General features: G+C 41.7%; 2 protein-coding genes across 2 annotated transcripts in view; both read left to right on the top strand.

Moving 5' to 3' along the window:
- The window catches only part of LOC129830150 (DENN domain-containing protein 2C-like), a 34824-nt gene extending 28581 nt beyond the window's left edge, over nt 1–6243 (top strand). Inside the window, exons 16-19 of the mRNA XM_055892450.1 lie at nt 4162–4264; nt 4465–4701; nt 4838–4924; nt 5013–6243. Of these exons, the coding sequence (XP_055748425.1) occupies nt 4162–4264; nt 4465–4701; nt 4838–4924; nt 5013–5038 (453 nt within the window). The 3' untranslated portion in view covers nt 5039–6243. The remainder of the gene's footprint in view (nt 1–4161; nt 4265–4464; nt 4702–4837; nt 4925–5012) is intronic.
- Nucleotides 6244–8330: 2087 nt separating this feature from the next.
- LOC129830149 (pre-mRNA-splicing factor SPF27-like) lies at nt 8331–16327 on the top strand. Its single transcript, XM_055892449.1, has 7 exons — nt 8331–8540; nt 11111–11203; nt 11375–11445; nt 11601–11762; nt 12028–12078; nt 12287–12367; nt 12454–16327. The coding sequence occupies exons 1-7, from the start codon at nt 8448–8450 to the stop codon at nt 12578–12580; spliced, it is 678 nt and encodes a 225-aa protein (XP_055748424.1). The 5' UTR covers nt 8331–8447; the 3' UTR covers nt 12581–16327.
- Nucleotides 16328–25196: the final 8869 nt, after the last annotated feature.

The raw sequence follows: 25196 nt of genomic DNA, 5'->3' as shown, positions 1-25196 counted from the left end.
CACCAGCCAGCTGGTCTGCGCATGCTCTGAGGACGCGGCTGGGAATGCCGTCTGGGCCTGCAGCCTTGCGAGGGTTAACACGTTTAAATGTTTTACTCACCTCGGCTGCAGTGAAGGAGAGCCCGCAGGTTTTGGTAGCGGGCCGTGTCAGTGGCACTGTATTGTCCTCAAAGCGGGCAAAAAAGATATTTAGCCTGTCTGGGAGCAAGACATCCTGGTCCGCGACGGGGCTGGTTTTCTTTTTGTAATCCGTGATAGACTGTAGACCCTGCCACATACCTCTTGTGTCTGAACTGTTGAATTGCGATTCTATTTTGTCTCTGTACTGGGACTTTGCCTGTTTGATAGCCTTGCGGAGAGAATAGCTACACTGTGTGTATTCGGTCATGTTTCCGGTCACCTTGCCCTGGTTAAAAGCAGTGGTTCGCGCTTTCAGTTTCACGCGAATGCTGCCGTCAATCCACGGTTTCTGGTTTGGGAATGTTTTAATCGTTGCTGTGGGTACGACATCGTCAATGCACTTCCTAATGAACTCGCTCACCGAATCAGCATATTCTTCAATGTTGTTGTTGGACGCAATGCGGAACATATTCCAATCCGCGTGATCGAAGCAGTCTTGAAGCGTGGAATCAGATTGGTCGGACCAGCGTTGAACAGACCTGAGTGCGGGAGCTTGTTGTTTTAATTTCTGTTTGTAGGCTGGAATCAACAAAATGGAGTCGTGGTCAGCTTTTCCGAAAGGGGGGCGGGGGAGGGCCTTATATGCGTCGCGGAAGTTAGTATAACAGTGATCCAGAGTTTTGCCAGCCCTGGTAGGACAATCGATGTGCTGATAGAATTTAGGGAGTTTTGTTTTTAGATTAGCCTTGTTAAAATCCCCAGCTACGATGAATGCAGCCTCAGGGTGTGTGGTTTCCAGTTTACAGAGAGTCAGATAGAGTTCGTTCAGGGCCATCGATGTGTCTGCTTGGGGGGGAATATATACGGCTGTGATTATGACCGAAGAGAATTCCCTTGGTAGATAATGCGGTCGACATTTGATTGTGAGGAGTTCTAGATCAGGTGAACAGAATGACTTGAGTTCCTGAGTGTTGTTATGATGATCACACCACGTCTCGTTAATCATGAGGCATACCCCCCCGCCCCTCTTATTACCAGAAAGATGTTTGTTTCTGTCTGCGCGATGCGTGAAGAAACCAGCTGGCTGCACCGACTCTGTTAGCGTCTTTTGAGTTAGCCATGTTTCCGTGAAGCAGAGCACGTTGCAATCCCTGATGTCTCTCTGGAATGTTACCCGTGCTCGGATTTCATCGACCTTATTGTCAAGAGACTGGACATTGGCGAGTAGTATGCTAGGGAGTGGAGCGCGATGTGCCCGTCTCCGAAGCCTGACCAGGAGACCGCTACGTTTGCCCCTTTTACGGCGTCGCGTAGGCTCCCCGGCTGGGATCAGGTCCATTGTATTGGGTATTGTATAACGCAACATGTAAAGTATTGGTTTCATGAGCTGAAATAAAAGATCCTAGAAATGTTCCATATGCACAAAAAGCTTATTTTGCTCAAATTTGGTGCACAAATGTATTTACATCCCTGTTAGTGAGCATTTCTCCATTGCCAAGAAAATCCATCCACCTGACAGGTGTGGCATTTCAAGAAGCTGATTAAACAGCATGTTCATGAAGCAGGTTCCCCTTGTGCTGGGGACAATAAAAGGCCTGTGACAGCTGATGAAACTGATGAAACTTTGCACAATCAAAGAATTTCTGCACAAACCGTCTCAGGGAAGCTAATCTGCGTGGTCATCGTGCTCACCAGGGTCTTGATCTGACTGCAGTTCGGTATTGTAACCAACTTCGGTGGGCAAATGCTCAACTTTGATGGCCACTGGCACACTGGAGAAGTGTGCTCATCATGGTTGAATCCCGGTTTCAACTATACCAGGCAGATTACAGACACCGTGATTGGAGTCGTGTGGGTGAACGGGTTTGCTGATGTCAGCTTTAAACAGAGTTGCCAAATGGTGAGGTTATGGTATGGGCAGGCATAAGCTACGGACAATTAGCACAATTGCATTTTATCGTGACGAGATCCTGAGGCCCATTGTCGTGCCATCCATTGAAGAAGAGTGGGACAACATTCCACAGGCCACAATCAACAGCCTTATCAACTCTATGTGAAGGAGATCTTGTGCTGCATGAGGCAAATGGTCACACCAGATACTGCCTGGTTTTCTGATCCATGCCCCTACCTGCGACCAACAGATGCATATCTGTATTCCCAGTCATGTGAAATCCATAGATTAGGGCCTAATGAATTTATTTAAATTGACTGATTTCCTTAACCTCACTAGGGTATGCGTCCCACCTCGTCAACAGCCAGTGAAACTGCAGCGCGCCAAATTGAAAACAACAAATCCCATAATTAAAATTCCTCAAACATACAAGTATTTTAAAGATACACTTGTTGTAAATCCAGCCACAGTGTCCGATTTCAAAAAGGCTTTACGACGAAAGCACACCAAACGATTCTGTTAGGTCAGAGCCAAGTCACAGCCAACACAGCCAGTCACAAAAAGCAGAAATAGAGAAAATGAATCACTAACCTTTGATCTTCATCAGATGACACTCATAGGACTTCATGTTACACAATACATGTATGTTTTGTTCGGGTAAAGTTCATATTTATATCCAAAAATCTCAGTTTACATTGGCGCGTTATGTTCAGTAGGTCCAAAACATCCGGTGATTTTGCAGAGAGCCACATCAATTTACAGAAATAGTCATAATAAACATTGCTAAAAGATACAACTGTTATGCATGGAATTTTAGACCCACTTCTCCTTAATGCAACCGCTGTGTCAGATTTCAAAAAATCTTTACGGAAAAAGCACACCATGCAATAATCTGAGTACAGCGCTCAGACAAAAACAAACCATACAGATATCCACCATGTTGTGGAGTCAACAAAAGTCAGAAGTAGCATTATAAATATTCACTTACCTTTGATCTTCATCAGAATGCACTCCCAGGAATCCCAGTTCCAAAATAAATGTTTGATTTGGTTGATGAAGTCCATCATTTATGTCCAAATACCTCCTTTTCTTCCGCGCGTTTAGTACACAATCCAAACTCACGAGGCGCGGGCAAGTCCAGGCGAAAGTTCCGACAAAGTCATATTCCAGGTCGTAGAAACATGTCAAACGAAGTATAGAATCAATCTTTTTAGGATGTTTTATCATAAATCTTCAATGATGTTCCAACCGGAGAATTCCTTTGTCTGTAGAAATGCAATAAAACGCAAGCTAACTCTCACGGGAGCGCGCGTGATCAGCTCATGCCACTCACAGACATCATTCAAACAGTTTTGGAAACTTCAGAGTGTTTTCTATCCAAATGTACTAATTATATGCATATTCTAGCTTTTATGGCTGAGTAGCAGGCAGTTTAATTTAGGCACGCTTTTCATCCAAAATTCCGAATGCTGCCCCCTACCCTAGTAGGCCCCCTACCCTAGAAGTTAAATGAACTGTAACTCAGTAAAATGTTAGAAATTGTTGCTTTTTACATTTTTCATCAGTATATTTAGTTGAGTGGAGATATCAATAATTCTCACGATAACATAATGGTAATCATCAGCGACACAGCTAAGGCCTAGGGTTTCAAGTCTAGGTCCAAGAGGATCCTAAATAGCTTCTACCCCCAAGCCATAAAACTCATGAACAGCTAATCAAATGCTATTAATACGGCAAGCCTATTAAGTTCAAATAAAATTGTATTTGTGACATGCGCCGAATACAACAGGTGTAAACCTTACAGTGAAATGCTTACTTACAAGCATATCAAATTGTATTGGTTACATACACAAGCCCTTAAGTAACCAACAACATTGATTACTTTTTTTCAAATCCAATGTATTTGTCACATGCGCCGAATACAACAGGTGTAAACCTTTCTGTGAAATGCTTACTTACAAGCCCTTAAGCCCTTAACCAACAATGCAGTAACCAACAACGTTGATTACTTTTTTTCAAATCCAATGTAGATTTCACAGCCACATTGACAAATTACGTTGAAACATTGCTTCAACCAGTTTGTGTCCAGTGGGAGGTTCTCTTGCATGATGTGAGTTGCCCTGACCTCTTAACTACTCCTTGTTTCTCAGCTTGGTGATGAGGACTGTATCTTGCCCAGTAAGCTTCAGGCTGCACTGCAGCAGATCCTGGAGGAGAGAGGGCAGATACTACGGCAAGACGGAGACTGCACAGGTTTGCACAGCCAACTATTACCTTAAAATGGCCTTGTAGCCAAAACATTGATGAAACAATGTCTTGTCTCCCTGTCCAGGTTGGATAAAGTGTAATTGTGTAGAAAGACATTTCTTAAAGCTTTTTTTACTCGCCTCTCCATTTTGACACCATCTACTTTTATAAGTGACTATCCCCCTCCCTACCATCTGTCCATGCAGGCCAGCAGTGTGAGCTGAGCTCCCTGGTGTCGGAGGCCTTTGTGCATTTCTTCGTGGAGCTAGTGGGCCACTATTCCCTCCACATGGGCGTCAGCGGGACCCGGGAGCTGCAGAGGGAGAGCTTCTGTAAGTCCCACCCCTCCCGTGGGGCCCGCCAGTTCCTGCAGCTCTTCATGGACACGCAGATGTTCTCCGGCTTCATCCACGACAAAGAGTTGCGCAAGGGAGGGGGAAAAGGTCAGGGAGTGGCCTATCAGTAGCCCTGTTGTTGCAATACTTTGAGAATGCATTCTTCCTTCCTCTAAGTAATCACCTCTTACCAAAATGTATTTTCTTGTGGACCTTGTACTAAGCTTTTCTCCCCCTCCCACAGGGCTTTTTGAAGTTAGAGCTGCAGAATATTTGGCTTCAAACCCGGAGTCTGAATCTAGCGGGTTCCTCAAGGGACTCAAGGGAATTGGTTAGTATTGCTCCATTCATAACATCCAATTAAACAAATATGACTTTTACTGTCAAGAGTTAAATAATTTTGTCAATTTTATTTTCAGGGATGAAATTCCTACAGAAGAAGTGACAGACAGTCAGCAGTCTGGTTGAAAATGCTTCTGTAAGAGAGGATGAGAGCCATCTGCCAGATTGGCCGAGACACATGTGCTATGATGTTACAGCTATATAGATATGTACATGACTCGACCAGGACATAACGGTGTTGGGCACAGAGGTCCACAGTCCTAGATAGAGAGCTCTCTGCTTGAGACATAACCAGTCTCTTCGTATTGCCCTGAATGCATTCCAAGCCGGAGTGAAGTGCAATTGTAATTGGAGGAAAACTGGAAATGTGCATTTATGACCAAACAAACTTCGATGAAGACTTTTGAGATGTCAGAGGAAAGGCAGGAGCAAACACTATGTACTTGTGAAATCTACACAAAACATTTCAGCTACAGGACTCTGTATTAACTTAACAGATGTTGTGCCATGATAAACTAACCCACGCGTTTTTGTGTTTTTGCTAGTCTTTTTTTTTTTTTTTTTTTTTAGCCAAGTCTTAAGTGTTTGGTCTCCATTTTATGGATATAATGTTATTTTTAAGTTTAGTTTTGAACTCGTGTCTAGTTGGAAATTAATAAGTAAGGCTACTCTTGATACCCTTCTGCACTCTGCTACAGAACAATGTAAGAAAATGATTTTTATTATGTGCATGATTGTTACTTTAAATATGACATGACATATTTAAAAAAAGAAAAAGAGAAAAAAAAATCAATTGAGGCTAATGTATGTTGTCTCTGACATTTTGATGGCCTTGACAAATATTCCAAGTAATGTTTGGATCATTAGGATAATACATTACAATTCACATTTCTCACCGATTTTGAATTTTGTAAAGCTTATTCTGTAACTAAATATTTTGTTTACAATATTTTAGCTACTTTTCATGCATATTTTTGAATTTTGAACTTAAATTGAGATTGTATGAGCCTGTTTGGATACCCTTTCCTCAGTCATTTGATAAGACAGGTGAAAGCACATATTGAACTGGACCACCTTGACTAAGGATGTGATTTTAAAGGATCAGAACTGAGTCTTAATCTCATGTATCCAACATTCCAATGCACAAAGTTTGCTAAAAACGTTTTGATGTTCTCGTGTGGGTTTTAAAAAGTCACAACTAGAGACCAGAAACTAACTAGTCACACCTCCTTCCTATTGACTGGAGTTGCATACTTAGTACCATTCATTCACACCCCTTGACATTTTTCACATTTTGTGTGTGGGGGGGGGGGGCTTGGGGGGGGTCACTGGTCTACATACAATACCCCATAATGTGGAATTATGTTTTTAGATTTTTTTACAACTTGATGAAAAGCTGAACATGTCAAGTATTCAACACCTTTTTTATTAAGTTCAAATAAAAGTGTATTTGTCAAATACAACAGGTGTAAACCTTTCTGTGAAATGCTTAATTACAAGCCCTTAACCAACAATGCAGATTTTTAAGTAACAAAATATTTGTTACTTTAAATATGGAATGATATATAAAATTCTAAAAAGTAACAAAATAACAAGAATGAGGCTATATACAAGGGTACCGAGTCAATGTGCGGGGGTACAGGTTAGTCGAGGTAATATGTTCAGGAGTAAAAGTTTGCTTAACAAGTCACAATAAGTTGCATGGACTCACTCTGTGTGCAATAAGTGCTTAATATGATTTCTGTATGACTACCTCATCTCTGTACCCCACACATACAATAAATTATCTTTAAGGTCCCTCAGTCAAGCAGTGAATTTCAAACACAGATTCAACCACAAGACCAGGGTGGTTTTCCAATGCCTCGCAAAGAAGGACACCTATTGTTAGATGAGTAAAAAAAAAAAAAAGCAGACATTGAATATCCCTTTGAGCATGGTGAAGTTATTAATTACACTTTGGATGGTGTATCAACACACCCAGTCTATAAAAAAAAAATACAGGCGTCCTTCCTAACTCAGTTGCCGGAGAGGGAAGAAACCGCTCAGTGATTTCAACATGAGGCCAATGGGGACTTTAAAACAGAGTTTAATGGCTGTGATAGGATGAATCAACAACATCCTCATTACTCCACAATACTATCCAATTTAAAGAGTGAAAAAAAGGATGCCTGTTCAGAATAAAACATTTCAAAACATGCATGCTATTTGTAACAAGGCACTAAAGTAATACTGCAAAAGATGTGGCAAAACAATTAATTGTTTGTCCTGAATACAAAGTGTTATGTTTGTGGCAAATACAATACATTACTGAGTACCACTCCCATATTTTCAAGCATAGTGGTGGCTACATCATGTTGAGTATGCATGTAATCGTTAAGGACTGGGGTGTTTTTCAGGATAATAAAGAAATGGAATAGAGCTAAGCACAGGAAAAATCCTAGAGGAAAACCAGGTTGTCTGCTTTCCACCAGACACCGGGAGACAAATTCACCTTTAAGTAGGACAATAACCTAAAGGCCAAATCCACACTGGAGTTGCTTACTAAGATCGTGAATGTTCCTGAGTAGTTCAGTTACAGTTTTGACTTAAATCTATGGCAGACCTGAAAATGGTTGTCTAGCAATGATCAAGAACCAATTTAACAGATCTTGAAGAATTTTGAAAACAATAATGGGCAAATGTTGCACAATCCAGCTGTGGAAAGCTCTTAGACACTTACCCGGGAAAGACTCACAGCTGTAATCACTGCCAAAGGTGCTTCTACAAAGTATTGACTCAGGTGTGAATACTTACTTAAATTAGCTAAATTTGCAAAAATGTCAAAAAAACATGTTTTCCCTTTGTCATTCTGAGGTATTGTGTGTAGATGGCTGAGTTGTTTTATTGAATCCATTTAGAATTCAGGATGTAATAACAAAATGTGGCATAAGTCAAGGGGTATGAATACTTTTTGAAGGCACTGTAAAATGTGTATCTCAACAGTTTTGAACTATTGTACAGTTTTGAATTATTGTACACAATTTTGAACTATTGTACATTTTTAAAATATTTTTATAAACGTGAAATGTCCACCACGTGAAATGTTAGTTTGGAATTCATTCATGACTCCACTACTTCAACACGTTGGTCTCGCTGTGTCAAGTCAGGTGAGTTATGTATTTTCTTTCCTAATGTTGTGCCATTTTTGAGGTAATTAGTCCTAGGAACCTAAGATATTACCTGATAAACACCAAATTCAGGATGCAAATGGCATGTAAGATGTATTATTAGCCATGTTACATAATTATGAAATAGTAATTTTAGTGCGCCCCTTACGCCCCAATGCGTAAGGGGCGCTATAAAATCAAGGGCCATAAGACAACGAAAAATACGTTCAGCCTCCCGGAAGACGGCAGGAGCGACCAGCTGCGTTGTTTTGCTGCTGAGACAACTAGCTAGCTAGCTAGCCATCCATCCATCCATCCATCCATCCATCCATCCAGCGGTGCTAGCAAACAAACAATAAACTGAATATGGCTGGAACTTCTTCAGTAGCTGGTGAAGTATTTGTCGATGCCCTACCGTATTTTGACCAGGGTTATGATGCAGCGGGCGTTAGAGAGGCGGTAAGTATCTGCTCCATACATAGCTACCTGTTGCAAACTAGCTAGCATCAGACATGAGCTAGCTGAGAAACGTGCAACTCAGTTCTCTTAAAGCTATTCAAAATATACAATATAGAAAAAGAGTAAACAACGGAGTATACAAACAGTCCGGGGACTAAACAAATGTATATAAAGACCATTATATCAAGTTGATAGCTTTTTTTGTTATAAGAAATTATTTATATATTCAAATTCATTCTCACAGTTTCCGACTCCTGTACATTTATGAATATAGAATTTAGCTCATAACTGTGGTTGATTAAGAAGAAAGGCTTCGTATAGTTTTTGCTATACTTTGTAAAACCAAAAATCACATCTTCAGTATCGTGTGTGTTTTGGTGGGGAAACTGAGTCTGATACACGGACGATAGCAACCAATTATTCCAAGTTAACTGTTTGAAGCACACTTATTCAATCTTCCATAATCAAAATTATACTAAATCGTTTTTCATTTTCGTGCCATATCAAAAATGACTTTCAGTAGCCTAATGGGGTGCTGTTTAGCAAATGTTAAATTGTTAACGCAAGATTTGCTTACAGTCGTGACCTGAACACCATACACATACAGCCAACTCTAAGTGAGCTAGATGTTTTTCTTTCTTTTTTTTCTCGTATTTCATTAAAGAAAAGGTTTACATTTTAAAGTGTTTGACCAAGAAATTGTAGTTATCCCCACATTCTTTAATTTTCTTATGATTTTTACAGTTAACTTTGACCCCAATACTTTTTATGTGCCACTAGTAGATCATTAGTTTGATGACCATTGCATACCATAAGACCCCCATATTATGACATCTTAAAATATGCATGCTTCGGAGGTAGGGGCAGGTAGCCTACACACACAGGCAAAGATTTTCACCTGGCAGGCAGATACTGGAATAAGTTTGAATGACACACAGGAAACTGTTGATTGTGAAAAACCCAGCAGCATTGCAGTTCTTGACACACACCATCCGGTGAGCCTGGCACCCAATACCATACCCTCTTCAAAGGCAAATAAATATTTTGTCTTGCCCATTCAAATTACATTTTATTGGTCACATACGTGTTTAGCAGATGTTATTGCGGGTGTAGCGACATGGTTGTGTTTCTAGCTTCGACAGTGCAGTAATATCTAACAAGTAATATTTCACAACATACACACATCTAAGTAAAGGAAATATGGGTATGTTACCCTCTGAATGGCACACATACACAATCCATGTCTCAATGATTAAAAATCATTCTTTAACCTGTCTCCACCCCTTCATCAACACTGATTGAAGTGGATTTAATAGGTTACATCAATAAGGGATCATAGCTTTCACCTGGTCAGTCTGTCATGGAAAGAGCAGGTGTTCCTAAAAAAAAAAAGTACACAGTGTATATTAGTGAACTTTGAAGGAGCCCATATTATTCCAGCTTAAAGATGTTTTGTGAGGTGTGCCACTAGTAGATCAATAATCCATTGTCATTAACATTGCAAAGCATAACATGCCCATATTTTGCCAGCTACAATATTGGAAAAATACTTGTTTGCTGTATATTACATTTGAAATTTTAGGTAACCTAGTTCAATTTTAAACAGGGATTAAAACCGGTTCAGGGATAGAACCGAAAAAACATATTTTTTGGGGGGAACAGAACCGAGAACGAAAGTAATCTATACTGCTCGGGAACAGAACCGTTATTTTAAAAGCATGGGAACTGGTTATTAACGTTTTTTTACGTTCAGGCATATTTTTTCCCGAGTACCACAAATAAATGCAACTAAGCACATATGCAAAGACCTCGGTCACTCAAACCTATTCCAGTGTCTGCCTGCCAGCATTTCGCTACACCTGCAAACACGTGACAAATTTAAAATTAAAAAAGTTTTTGATTTGAAATCTTTGCATGTGTTTCAACGCTAGTTAGGGATACTATAGTTATCACTTCTCACATTGGCTTTATTAACTACAAAAAGGTGAAACGTGTTTTTAATCCTGGTGCCGCTTTGCACACTTAAGTTCGTTAGCTAGCTATCCCTGGCAACGTTAAGCCAAGTCTCGGAATTTAAAAGATTTTCAAAGTTCCTCCAAAGAAGCCGCTCCTCCATAGGTATAATTCTGTGGGCCTAATTCAGATAAAACATGTCATAACAAGATGCCCAGTGCTTCAAGCCAAACTTCCTACTCCATCCTCTCTTGCGCTCTTCCTATCTGCAAAATTTCAGTCACATCTCGCCCCTATACTTGTTTACATGTCCATTATGCATGTAAACAACTATAGCTTGCCCGCACCATAACAAGCTACTCTATCTGCACTGATTGTGAAGTAGTTTAGAAAGGAAAAATGTAAACTGGTACTTTTTGGGGTTCATACCGTTCAGAACTTTATTTTGCAGTTCGGAAAAGTGGAACAGAATGAAAAAAATAATGGTTCTGTTCAGAACAAAACTATTGGAAAATAATTTAGGTTTCAACCCCTGCTTTTAGGTCACCCCTCAGTCACAAGTCTAGCTAGTCTACTGTACTAGTATGCTGTCAATCTGTATTAATTTCCAAACACAGGCTGCAGCCTTGGTAGAGGAGGAGACTCGCCGATACAGACCCACCAAGAACTACCTCAGTTATATGCCAACACCTGATTTCACTACATTTGAAGTAAGTACCACGTACACAGTTCATGCTATAAAAACAAAAAGGCATAAATGAATATGTAAACTAATGCCTGAGGCTGGCTTTTGACTGTCTCGTCACTGTCAACTGTGAAATCTACACTGCTCGACAATGACATTATGTGAAGCAAATACTAATGCTTATATCACCCATCAGACTGAAATCATGAGGAACGAGTTTGAGAGGCTAGCAGCCCGGCAGCCCCTGGAACTTCTCAGCATGAAGAGGTAAACCCAGTCTACTCTTTTGCTCAGAGCACGAACAGTCATGTTAAAAAAAGCTTGCTAACTGTCAATCCCCCATTCAGTTCTAACTTGACGCATTTAAACCCTTGTCATCCTCTGAGTGTACACTCAACTGTTTCTGTTTCACCCCTGTGCAGATATGAGCTTCCAGCTCCATCATCAGGACAGAAGAATGACATCACTGCATGGCAGGAGAGTGTGAACAACTCCATGGCTCAGCTGGAGCATCAAGCAGTGCGCATTGAGAACCTGGAACTTATGGCACACTACGGTACCAATGCATGGAAGGTCTACAATGAGTGAGTCGGTGGCTGCTACTTGTGCCCAGTAGAGCTCTTCATTTATTTTAGTTTCCAAGAAAGAGTCAGAGGGGACAACCAAACTGATTTGAATTAAGCTAACAAATGGGGTTTGATTAGTCATTTAATTTGAGAGTAGAGGAGATCAGTCTTTTTACTTATCAGTTTAGTCCTTTTTACACATGCTTGTCCTGAAGGGTAAAGTATAGATTCACAGGGATTTTTTGACTTTGCCTTAATCTTTGTCATTATTTCCACTCCACAGTAACCTGGCCTTTATGATTGAATTGGCTCAAAAAGAACTACAGAAATGTAGGTAAGTAAATGGTGTGAAAATGTTGCTTTACAATTTCCAGGTTGTGCATTACATTCCTCATGGTTAGCTTGTTTGGTAATAGTTTTGGACTCAGTCTAACACAAACTGTGTCGACAACTTTCTTCACGTCAATAACGAGCTTCTGCATATACAGCATATATTTTTCATAACCTTTTCTGGTGTGTGTGTGTGTGTGTCATTTATACAGAAAGCAGATTCAGGACTTGAACTGGCAACGGAAGAATGATCAGCTTGCAGGCGGGGCCAAGCTGAGAGAGCTGGAGTCAAAGTCAGTTCTGTGAATGTTGTATTTTTCATTACTGTTCTCTCAACCGTGGTATGATTTCTAAATCCATGCCATCTCTCTTGTAACAGTTGGGTGTCCCTCGTAAGTAAGAACTATGAGATTGAACGTGCCATCGTCCAGTTGGAGAATGAAGTTGGACAGCTCAAACAGCAGCATGGTGACGAGAACAAGGAAAACATTCGACAGGACTTCTAGAAACAGAACCTTGCAGAAGAGACATTTTACAAGAAAGGAAATGTTGAGCTTGCAGCTGAGAACAACGAAAACCAATGTGAAAAGAACAGGACTGTCCCTCCAAAGTTTAAGAACCTAGTTGCCTTGGCTGTACAGCTTTACATTAGTCTCACATTGACCGTTGAAAAATTGTTGGTCATGTGTAGAGCATATTTGGTGTACCTCGATCACTTCAGAGAGGAAGTCTGATTTTGTGTTTATTTTTTATCAATGCTTGTCAATTTGAGTAATTCTAAAATGAGGTAGTTAATAACTAATTATGCAGTCTACAAAAGTCACTTGATTTCTTAACATAAGTACAGTTGAAGTTGGAAGTTTACATCTTAGCCAAATATATTTAAACTCAGTTTTTCACAATTCCTGACATTTTAACCCCTGTTAAAAATGCCCTGTTTTATGTCAGTTAGGATCACCACTTTATTTAAAAAATGTGAAATGTCAGAATAATATTAGAGAATGATTTCTTTCATCACATTCCCAGTGGGTCAGAAGTTTACATACACTCAATTAGTATTTGGTAGCATTGCCTTTAAATTGTTCAATTTGAGTCAAACGTTTCAGGTAGCCTTCCACAATAAGTTGGGTGAATTTTGGCCCATTCCTCCTGACCGAGCTGGTGTAACTGAGTCAGTTTTGTAGGCCTCCTTGCTTGCACACACTTTTCCAGTTCTACCCACAAATTTTCTATGGGATTGAGGTCAGGGCTTTGATGGCCACTCCAATACCTTGACTTCATTGTCCTTAAGCCATTTTGCCACAACTTTTGGTCATTGTCCATTTGGAAGACCCATTTGCGACCAAGCTTTAACTTCCTGACTGATGTCTTGAGATGTTGCTTCAATATATCCACATAATTTTCTTTCCTCATGATGCCATCTATTTTGTGAAATGCAGCAAAGCACCCCCACAACATGATGCTGCCACCCCCGTGCTTCACGGTTGGGAGGGTGTTCTTCGGCTTGCAAGCATCACCCTTTTTACTCCAAACATAACGATGGTCATTATGGCCAAACAGTTCTATTTTTGTTTCATCAGACCAGAGGACATTTCTCCAAAATGTATGATCTTTGTCCCCATATGAGTTGCAAACAGTAGTCTGGCTTTTTTATGGTGGTTTGGAGCAGTGGCTTCTTCCTTGCTGAGCGGCCTTTCAGGTAATGTCGATATAGGACTCGTTTTACTGTGGATAGATACTTTTGTACCGTTTCCTCCAGCATCTTCACAAGGTTCTTTGCTGCTGTTCTGGGATTGATTTGCACTTTTCGCACCAAAGTACGTTCATCTCTAGGAGACAGAACGCGTCTCCTTCCTGAGCGGTATGATGGCTGCGTGGACCCGTGTTGTTTATACCTGCGTACTATTGTTTGTACAGATGAACGTGGTACCTTGGAAATTGCTCCCAAGGATTGTGGACTTGTGGAGGTCTACAATTGTTTTTCTGAGGTCTTGGCTGATTACTTTTGATTTTCCCATGATGTCGAGCAAAGAGGCACTGAGTTTGAAGGTAGGCCTTAAAATACATCCGCAGGTACACCTCCAATTGACTCAAATGAGGCTAATTGACATATCAGAAGCTTCTATAAAGCCATGACATTTTCTGTAATTTTCCAAGCTGTTTAAAGGCACAGTCAACTTGGTGTACAGTGGGGGGGGGGGGAGTATTTAGTCAGCCACCAATTGTGCAAGTTCTCCCACTTAAAAAGATGAGAGAGGTCTGTAATTGTCATCATAGATACACTTCAACTATGACAGACAAAATCAGAAAAAAAATCCCATTGTATGATTTTTTTATGAATTTATTTGCAAATTATGGTGGAAAATAAGTATTTGGTCAATAACAAAAGTTTAGCTCAATACTTTGTTATATACCCTTTGTTGACAATGACAGAGGTCAAACGTTTTCTGTAAGTCTTCACAAGGTTTTCACACACTTGCTGGTATTTTGGCCCATTCATCCATGCAGATCTCCTCTAGAGCAGTGAAGTTTTGGGGCTGTTGCTGGGCAACACGGACTTTCAACTTCCTCCAAAGATTTTCTATGAGGTTGAGATCTGGAGACTGGCTAGGCCACTCCTTCGTTGCCCGGGCGGTGTGTTTGGGATCATTGTCATGCTGAAAGACCCAGCCACGTTTCATCTTCAGCCCTTGCTGATGGAAGGAGGTTTTCACTCAAAATCTTACGATACATGGCCCCATTCATTATTTTTTTTACACGGATCGGTCGTCCTGGTCCCTTTGCAGAAAAACAGCCCCAAAGCATGATGTTTCCACCCCCGTGCTTCACAGTAGGTATGGTGTAATTTGGATGCAACTCAGCATTCTTTGTCCTCCAAACATGACGAGTTGAGTTTTTACCAAAAAGTTATATTTTGGTTTCATCTGACCATATGACATTCTCCCAATCTTCTGGATCATCCAAATGCTCTCTAGCAAACTTCAGACGGGCCTGGACATGTACTGGCTTAAGCAGGGGGACACGTCTGGCACTGCAGGATTTGAGTCCCTGGCGGCGTAGTGTGTTACTGATGGTAGGCTTTGTTACTTTGGTCCCAGCTCTCTGCAGGTCATTCACTAGGTCCCCACGTGTGGTTCTGGGATTTTTGCTCACCGTTCTTGTGATCATTTTGACCCCACGGCGTGAGATCTTGCGTGGAGCCCCAGATCGAGGGAGATTATCAGTGGTCTTGTATGTCTTCCATTTCCTAATAATTGCTCCCACAGTTGATTTCTTCAAACCAAGCTGCTTACCTATTGCAGATTCAGTCTTCCCATTCTGGTGCAGGTCTACAATTTTGTTTCTGGTGTCCTTTGACAGCTCTTTGGTCTTGGCCATAGTGGAGTTTGGAGTGTGACTGTTTGAGGTTGTGGACAGGTGTCTTTTATACTGATAACAAGTTCAAACAGGTGCCATTAATACAGGTAACGAGTGGAGGACAGAGGAGCCTCTTAAAGAAGAAGTTACAGGTCTGTGAGAGCCAGAAATCTTGCTTGTTTGTAGGTGACCAAATACTTATTTTCCACCATAATTTGCAAATAAATTCATAAAAAATTAAGAATCCTACAATGTGATTTTCTGGATTTTTTTTCTCATTTTGTCTGTCATAGTTGAAGTGTACACCTATGATGAAAATTACAGGCCTCTCATCTTTTTAAGTGGGAGAACTTGCACAATTGGTGGCTGACTAAATACTTTTTTGCCCCACTGTATATAAACTTCTGACCCACTGGAATTGTGATACAGTGAAATAATCTGTAAACAATTGTTGGAAAATTACTTGTCATGCACAAAGTAGATGTTCTAACCGACTTGCCAAAACTGTAGTTTGTTAACAAGAAATTTGTGGAGTGGTAAAAAACTAGTTAATGTCTCCAACCTAAATGTATGTCAACTTCCGACTTCAACTTGTACCTGTGCACAAAAATATGCTAGCATGTGTTTAAGTGCATGTTATGACAAATAATTTCTGAACTGATGAACTTCAACATAGCAAAGTTGTTTTAATTTTTACTACTTTGTGATACAAAAGTTTGTGTGTAGCCAATTTTCTTTCTTTTTTTACTTATAATAAATTACAAATGTGTCGACATTGTTTATAGATGGTTATGCGTCTACTGCCTCAACAGATACGACCTTGTTCTTGCATGTAAATAGATCTCTGTCCGTGAATGTGAAATGTTAAGTTAAAAACACGCTATTGCTGCTGTCAATGAGTCTTGCCTAATACTTTTTTAATGATGGAAATGCTAAATTTCTAGAGGGTGAGATTTATTTTAAATCTCAAATTATTTGGAAATGTAAAGCATTACTTTATTCTATAATTTTTGGGTCCTAATTATTCGGGAATGTTTATACTCAGTTATTGACAAACATGGACAAAGATTATACTGACTTTAAAAAATATATTTCACCTTTATTTAACCAGGTAAGCCAGTTGAGAACATGTTCTCATTTACAACTGCGACCTGGCCAAGATAACGCATGCGGTATGACAAAAATCACACACTGTTACACATAAACAAACGTAGAGTCAATAACACAATAGATTTTCTATGTACAATGTGTGCAAATGTAGGGAGGTAGGCAATAAATAGGCCATAGAGGCAAAATAATTACAATTTAGCATTAATAATAGAGTGATAGATGTGCAAATAGAGATACTGGGGTGCAAGAGGGTAGGTAATAATATGGGGATGAGGTAGTTGGGTGTGCTGTTTGCAGATTGGCTGTGTACAGTGATCGGTAAGCTGCTCTGACAGCTGACGCTTAAAGTTAGAGGGAGATATAAGACTCCAGCTTCGGTGATTGTTGCAATTCGTTCCAGTCATTGGCAGCAGAGAACTGGAAGGATAGGCAGCCAAAGGAATTGTTGGCTTTGGGGATGACCAGTGCAATATACCTGCTGGAGCGTGTTCGTGTTGCTATGGTGACCAGGGAGCTGAGATAAGACGGGGCTTTACCTAGCAAAGACTTATAGATGAACTGGAGCCAGTGGGTTTGGCGACGGATATGTAGTGAGGGCCAGCCAACGAGAGCATACAGGTCGCAGTGGTGGGTAGTATATGGGGCTTTGGTGATAAAACAGATGGCACTGTGATAGAATACATCCAGTTTGCTGAGTAGAGTGTTGGAGGATATTTTGTAAATGACATCACCGAAGTCAAGGATCGGTAGGATGGTCAGTTTCACGAGGGTATGTTTGGCAGCATGAGTGAAGGAAGCTTTGTTGCGAAATAGGAAGCCGATTCTAGATTTAATTTTGGATTGGAGATGCTTAATGTGAGTCTGGAAGGAGAGTTTACAGTCTAACCAGACACCTAGGTATTTGTAGTTGTCCACATATTCTAGGTCAGAACCGTCCAGAGTAGTGATGCTGGTCAGGCGGGAGGGTGCAGGCAGCAATCGGCTGAAGAGCATGCACTTAGTTTTACTAGCATTTAAAAGCAGTTGGAGGCCACGGAAGGAGTGTTGTATGACGTTGAAGCACGTTTGGAGGTTTGTTAGCACAGTGTCCAAGGAAGGGTCAGATGTATACAGAATGCTGTCGTATTTGTTTAATTTCACCTTTATTTAACCAGGTAGGCAAGTTGAGAACAAGTTCTCATTTACAATTGCGACCTGGCCAAGATAAAGCAAAGCAGTTCGACACATACAACAACACAGAGTTACACATGGAGTAAAACAAACATACAGTCAATAATACAGTAGAAAAATAAGTCTATATACAATGTGAGCAAGTGAGCTGAGATAAGGGAGGTGAAGGCAAAAAAAAAGGCCATGGTGGCGAAGTAAATACAATATAGCAAGTAAAGCACTGGAATGGTTGATGTGCAGTGGAAGAATGTGCAAAGTAAAGATAGAAATAATGGGGTGCAAAGGAGCAAATTAAATAAATACAGTAGGGAAAGAGGTAGTTGTTTGGGCTAAATTATAGATGGGCTATGTACAGGTGCAGTAATCTGTGAGCTGCTCTGACAGCTGGTGCTTAAAGCTAGTGAGTGAGATAAGTGTTTCCAGTTTCAGAGATTTTTGTAGTTCATTCCAGTCATTGGCAGCAGAGAACTGGAAGGAGAGGCGGCCAAAGGAAGAATTGGTTTTGGGGGTGACCAGAGAGATATACCTGCTGGAGCGCATGCTACAGGTGGGTGCTGCTATGATCACCAGCGAGCTGAGATAAGGGGGGACTTTACCTAGCAGGGTCTTGTAGATGACCTGGAGCCAGTGGGTTTGGCGACGAGTATGAAGCGAGGGCCAGCCAACGAGAGCGTACAGGTCGCAGTGGTGGGTAGTATATGGGGCTTTGGTGACAAAACAGATGGCACTGTGATAGACTGCATCCAATTTATTGAGTAGGGTATTGGAGGCTATTTTGTAAATGACATCACCGAAGTCGAGGATTGGTAGGATGGTCAGTTTTACAAGGGTATGTTTGGCAGCATGCGTGAAGGATGCTTTTGTTGCGAAATAGGAAGCCACTTCTAGATTTAACTTTGGATTGGAGATGTTTGATGTGAGTCTGGAAAGAGAGTTTACAGTCTAACCAGACACCTAGGTATATGTAGTTGTCCACATATTCTAAGTCAGAGCCGTCCAGAGTAGTGATGTTGGACAGGCGGGCAGGTGCAGGCAGCGATCGGTTGAAGGGCATGCATTTAGTTTTACTTGTATTTAAGAGCAATTGGAGGCAACGGAAGGAGAGTTGTATGGCATTGAAGCTCGCCTGGAGGGTTGTTAACACAGTGTCCAAAGAAGGGCCAGAAGTATACAGAATGGTGTCGTCTGCGTAGAGGTGGATCAGAGACTCACCAGCAGCAAGAGCGACATCATTGATGTATACAGAGAAGAGAGTCGGTCCAAGAATTGAACCCTTGTGGCACCCCCATAGAGACTGTCAGAGGCCCGGAAAATAGACTCTCCGATTTGACACACTGAACTCTATCAGAGAAGTAGTTGAACCAGGCGAGGCAATCATTTGAGAAACCAAGGCTGTCGAGTCTGCCGATGAGGATGTGGTGATTGACAGAGTCGAAAGCCTTGGCCAGGTCAATGAATACGGCTGCAAAGTATTGTTTCTTATCGATGGCGGTTAAGATATCATTTAGGCCCTTGAGCGTGGCTGAGGTGCACCCATGACCAGCTCTGAAACCAGATTGCATAGCGGAGAAGCTATGGTGGGATTCGAAATGGTCGGTAATCTGTTTGTTGACTTGGCTTTCGAAGACCTTAGAAAGGCAGGGTAGAATAGATATAGGTCTGTAGCAGTTTGGGTCAAGAGTGCCCCCCTTTCAAGAGGGGGATGACCGCAGCTGCTTTCCAATCTTTGGGAATCTCAGATGACACGAAAGAGAGGTTGAACAGGCTAGTAATAGGGGTGGCAACAATTTCAGTAGATAATTTTAGAAAGATAGGGTCCAGATTATCTAGCCCGGCTAATTTGTAGGGGTCCAGATTTTGCAGCTCTTTCAGAACATCAGCTGACTGGATTTGGGAGAAGGAGAAATTTGGAAGGCTTGGGCGAGTAGCTGTGGGGAGTGCAGTGCTGTTGACCAGGTGGAAAGCGTGGCCAGCCGTAGAAAAATGCTTATTGAAATTCTCAATTATAGTGGATGTATCGGTGGTGACAGTGTTTCCTATCTTCAGTGCAGTGGGCAGCTGGGAGGAGATGTTCTTATTCTCCATGGACTTTACAGTGTCCCAGAACGTTTTTGAGTTTGTGTTGCAGGAAGCAAATTTCTGCTTGAAAAAGCTAGCCTTGGCTTTTCTAACTGTCTGTGTATATTGGTTTCTAGTTTCCCTGAAAAGTTGCATATCACGGGGGCTGTTCGATGCTAATGCAGAACGCCATAGGATGTTTTTGTGTTAGTTAAGGGCAGTCAGGTCTGGAGAGAACCAAGGGCTATATCTGTTCCTGGTTCTACATTTCTTGAATGGGGCATGCTTATTTAAGATGGTGAGGAAGGCATTTCAAAAAAATAACCATGCATCCTCTACTGACGGGATGAGATCAATATCCTTCCAGGACACCCGGCCAGGTCGATTAGAAAGGCCTGCTCACTGAAGTGTTTCAGAGAGCGTTTGACAGTGATGAGTGGAGGTCGTTTGACCGCTTACCCATTACGGATGCAGGCAATGAGGCAATGATCGCTGAGATCTTGGTTGAAAACAGCAGAGGTTTATTTAGAGGGCAAGTTGGTTAGGATGATATCTATGAGGGTGCCCGTGTTTACGGCTTTGGGGTGGTACCTGGTAGGTTCATTGATAATTTGTGTGAGATTGAGGGCATCAAGCTTAGATTGTAGGATGGCTGGGGTGTTAAGCATGTTCCAGTTTAGGTCGCCTAGCAGCACGAGCTCTGAAGATAGATGAGGGGCAATCAGTTCACATATGGTGTCCAGAGTACAGCTGGGGGCAGAGGGTGGTCTATAGCAGGCGGCAACGGTGAGAGACTTGTTTTTAGAGAGGTGGATTTTTAAAAGTAGAAGTTCAAATTGTTTGGGTACAGACCTGGATAGTAGGACAGAACTCTGCATGCTATCTTTGCAGTAGATTGCAACACCGCCCCCTTTGGCCATTCTATCTTGTCTGAAAATGTTGTAGTTAGGGATGAAAATGTCAGAATTTTTGGTGGTCTTCCTAACCACGACTAGAACATCCAGGTTGGCAGAGTGTGCTAAAGCAGTGAATAAAACAAACGTAGGGAGGAGGCTTCTAATGTTAACATGCATGAAACCAAGGCTATTACGGTTACAGAAGTCATCAAAAGAGAGTGCCTGGGGAATAGGAGTGGAGCTAGGCACTGCAGGGCCTGGATTCACCTCTACATCACCAGAGGAACAGAGGAGGAGTAGGATAAGGGTACGGCTAAAAGCTATGAGAATTGGTCGTCTAGACTGTCTAGAACAGAGAGTAAAAGGACGTTTCTGGGGGCGATAAAATAGCTTCAAGGAATAATGTACAGACAAAGGTATGGTAGGATGTGAATACAGTGGAGGTAAACCTATGCGTAGAGGTGGATCAGAGAATCACCAGCAGCAAGAGTGACATCATTGATATATATACAAAGAAAAGAGTCGGCCTGAGATATGAACCCTGTGGCACCCCCATAGAGACTGCCAGAGGTCCGGACAACAGGCCCTCCGATTTGACAAACTGAACTTTATCTGAGAAGTAGTTGGTGAACCAGGCGAGGCAGTCATTTGAGAAGCCAAAGCTATTGAGTCTGCCGATAAGAATGCGGTGATTGACAGTCGAAAACCTTGGCCAGGTCGATGAATACGGCTGCACAGTACTGTCTTTTATCGATGGCGGTTATGTCTTTTAGGACCTTGAGCGTGGCTGAGGTGCACCCATGACCAGCTCGGAAACCAGATTGCATAGTGGAGAAGGTACGGTGGGATTCGAAATGGTCGGTGATCTGTTTGTTAACTTGGCTTTCAAAGATTTTAGAAAGGCAGGGCAGGATGGATATAGGTCGATAACAGTTTGGGTGTCTCCCCCTTTGAAGAGGTGGATGACCGCGGAAGCTTTCCAATCTTTGGGGATCTCAGACTACACGAAAGAGAGGTTGAATAGGCTAGTAATAGGGGTTGCAACAAGTTGCAACAAATTTAGTCAGATAATTTTAGAAAGAGGGTCTAGATATTCTAGCCCAGCTGATTTGTAGGGATACAGATTTTGCAGCTCTTTCAGAACATCAGCTATCTGGATTTGGGTGAAGGAGAAGCGGGGGGGCTTGGGCAAGTTGCTGCAGGGGGTGCTGAGATGTTGGCCGGGTTAGGGGTAGCCAGGTGGAAAGCATGGCCAGCCGTAGAAAAATGCTTATTGAAATGATCGATTATCATTGATTTATCGGTGGTGACAGTGTTTCCTATCCTCAGTGAAGTGGGCAGCTGGGAGGAGGTGCTCTTATTCTCCATGGACATGAATCCATAGAGAGCCTATTAAAAATGTGTTAGGGATAGGTGTCCCGTCAAAGGGACAGTTGCAAATCATGCAGCCCCGTGTGTCACGATTGCAGATTTTATAGAAACAACAAATGTCGGTACGGATGTGTCTTATATCGGCTGAAAGCTTAAGTCTTGTTAATATAACTGCACTATCCAATTTACAGTAGCTATTACTGTGAAAAAATGCCATGCTATTGTTTGAGAGCTCCTAACAACAAAATGTTTTTCACCATGATAGGTTTGATAAAGTCACCTCTGAAGGTGAAATGTGTCTTTACATTCTGAAATATTGCTCTGATTTATCAACCAAAGGGTCCCAGAGATAACATGAAGTGTTGTTTTGTTAGATAAAATCATTTTTCATATCCTAAAAAGGTCCATATAGCATGCCTGATCGATTTTGTATTTCCACTCATTCAATTTGCATCTGAAAATCTAACCCTAAACGTTGTTTCAACCAGGCAAATCACATTCGTATTTATTTCTCAGAGATCCTAGAACGTAACCAGATTTCACTATATCATTAGGAGTGTAGTATATCCTATAGGACACCAAATTTGGTCAGAGAGTGACGCCTTCATGGCACGCCAATGACACGGGCGGTCTTCACTTGAACGACTGTATCTTTGTCAAATAAGCACCAATAGGGGTCAAGCTAGCTAGATAGCCAATGAGCTGGGCATTACGGAAACCATGTTCTGTCGCAAAATGTTGCTGCTAACCTTGTAACCTCTAGACCCTGGGTCTCGACCCCGCCCTGTGCAACTGGGTCCTGGACTTTCTGACGGGCCGCCCCCAGGTGGTGAGGGTAGGAAACAACATCTCCACCACGCTGATCCTCAACACTGGGGCCCCACAAGGGTGCGTTCTCAGCCTTCACTCATGACTGCATGGCCATGCACGCCTCCAACCCAATCATCAAGTTTGCAGACGACACTACAGTGGTAGGCTTGATTACCAACAACGACGAGATGGCCTACAGGGAAGAGGTGAGGGTCCTCTGAGTGTGGTGTCAGGAAAATAACCTCACACTCAACGTCAACAAAATAAAGGAGATGATCGTGGACTTCAGGAAACAGCAGAGGGAGCACCCCCCCTATCCACATCGACGGGACAGTAGTGGAGAAGGTGGAAAGTTAAGTTCCTCGGCATACACATCATGGACAAACTGAAATGGTCCACCCACACAGACAGCGTGGTGAAAAAGGCGCAACAGCGCCTCTTCAACCTCAGGAGACTGAAGAAATTTGGCTTGTCACCAAAAACACACAAACTTTTCTCAGATGCACAATAATCGAGAGCATCATGTCGGGCTGTATCACCGCCTGGTACGGCAACTGCTCTGCCCACAACCGTAAAGCTCTCCATAGGGTAGTGAGGTCTGCACAACGCATCACTGGGGGCAAACTACCTGCCCTCCAGGACACACCATACGATGTCACAGGAAGGCCAAAAAGATCATCAAGGACAACAACCACCCGAGGCACTGCCTGTTCACCCCGCTATCATCCAGAAGGCGAGGTCAGTACAGGTGCATAAAAGCTGGGACCGAGAGACTAATCTCAAGGCCATCAGACTGTTAAACAGCCATCACTAACATTGAGTGGCTGCTGCCAACATACTGACTCAAATCTCTAGCCACTTTAATTAATAATTTGATGTAATAAATGTATCACTAGTCCTATAAACAATGCCACTTTATATACTGTTTACATACCCTACATTACTCATCTCAAATGTATATACTGTACTCTATACCATCTACTGCATCTTGCCTATGCCTTTCGGCCATCGCTCATCCTTATATGTATATGTACTGTAGCAGACCAGGGGGTTGGGACAAAATGTTTACACAGATCAGACACGGACAGAGTAGGATTAGCTCAGTTTCAAAGGTGTTTATTAAAATAATAGTCCAAAAGAAAAAACAAAAGAGACTCTCTCCGGGATACGGTCTTCTGGGCCCCGGGTCTTGCTGTATCCTGTGGGGATCAAAAACTGAACTCCCTCCTGTTACCTCTGGCACCGTCCCCAACTATACGGGAGTCATTTCCTCCCTGAGTCTCTCCCTTGTGTGTTACCCTTCTGGTAGCTTTATGGGAGTTGTACAGCTGGTGAGCAATCAGCCCTTAATTAACTTCTACTTGGTACTCATCCCGGATCCGGGAGCACCCTCATCAGTAAAAAAGCTGACTAGCATAGCCTAGCATAGCGCCACAAGTAAATACTAGCATCTAAATATCATGAAATCACAAGTCCAAGACACCAGCTGAAAGATACACATCTTGTGAATCCAGACATCATTTCCGATTTTTAAAATGTTTTACAGGGAAAACACAATATGTATTTCTATTAGCTAACCACGATAGCAAAAGACCCAACCGCATATTGTCACCATTTTTTTACTGCATAGGTAGCTATCACAAATTCGACCAAATAAAGATATAAATAGTCACTAACCAAGAAACAACTTCATCAGATGATAGTCTGATAACATATTTATTGTATAGCATATGTTTTGTTCGAAAAATGTGCATATTTCAGGTATAAATCATAGTTTTACATTGCAGCCACCATCACAAGTCTCACCAAAGCAGCTAGAATAACTACAGAAACCAACGTGAAATACCTAAATACTCATCATAAAACATTTATGAAAAATACATGGTGTACAGCAAATGAAAGACAAAGATCTTGTGAATCCAGCCAATATTTCAGATATTTTAAGTGTTTTACAGCGAAAACACAATGTAGCATTATATTAGCTTACTACAATAGCCTACCACACAACCGCATTCATTCAAGGCACGTTAGCGATAGCGAATAAACCAGCAAAAGATATAAATTTTTTCACTAACCTTCTCAAACTTCATCAGATGACAGTCCTATAACATCATATTACCCCTGACCTGTGCTTGGTTATGTGGCATATGCTGCTCTACAATGATTCAACTGCTTTGTATTTCGTTAGTGTAAATTCAAACAAAAGCAACTAGCTAAAACATTACTGTTATTCAGCAAATACAAGTTAATGGTTTAAATGCAGTTTCTGCTTGTATAACTTTGTTCTGTGGGGTTAACATGGAGTCAAGTGAATAATGTTTTTTTGTGGTTTAAAAATTTGGAAAAAGAG

The sequence above is a fragment of the Salvelinus fontinalis genome, chromosome 31, assembly GCF_029448725.1.
Source record: "Salvelinus fontinalis isolate EN_2023a chromosome 31, ASM2944872v1, whole genome shotgun sequence".
Taxonomy (NCBI): Eukaryota; Metazoa; Chordata; class Actinopteri; order Salmoniformes; family Salmonidae; genus Salvelinus; species Salvelinus fontinalis.
This window is presented reverse-complemented; position numbering and strand designations above follow the sequence as displayed.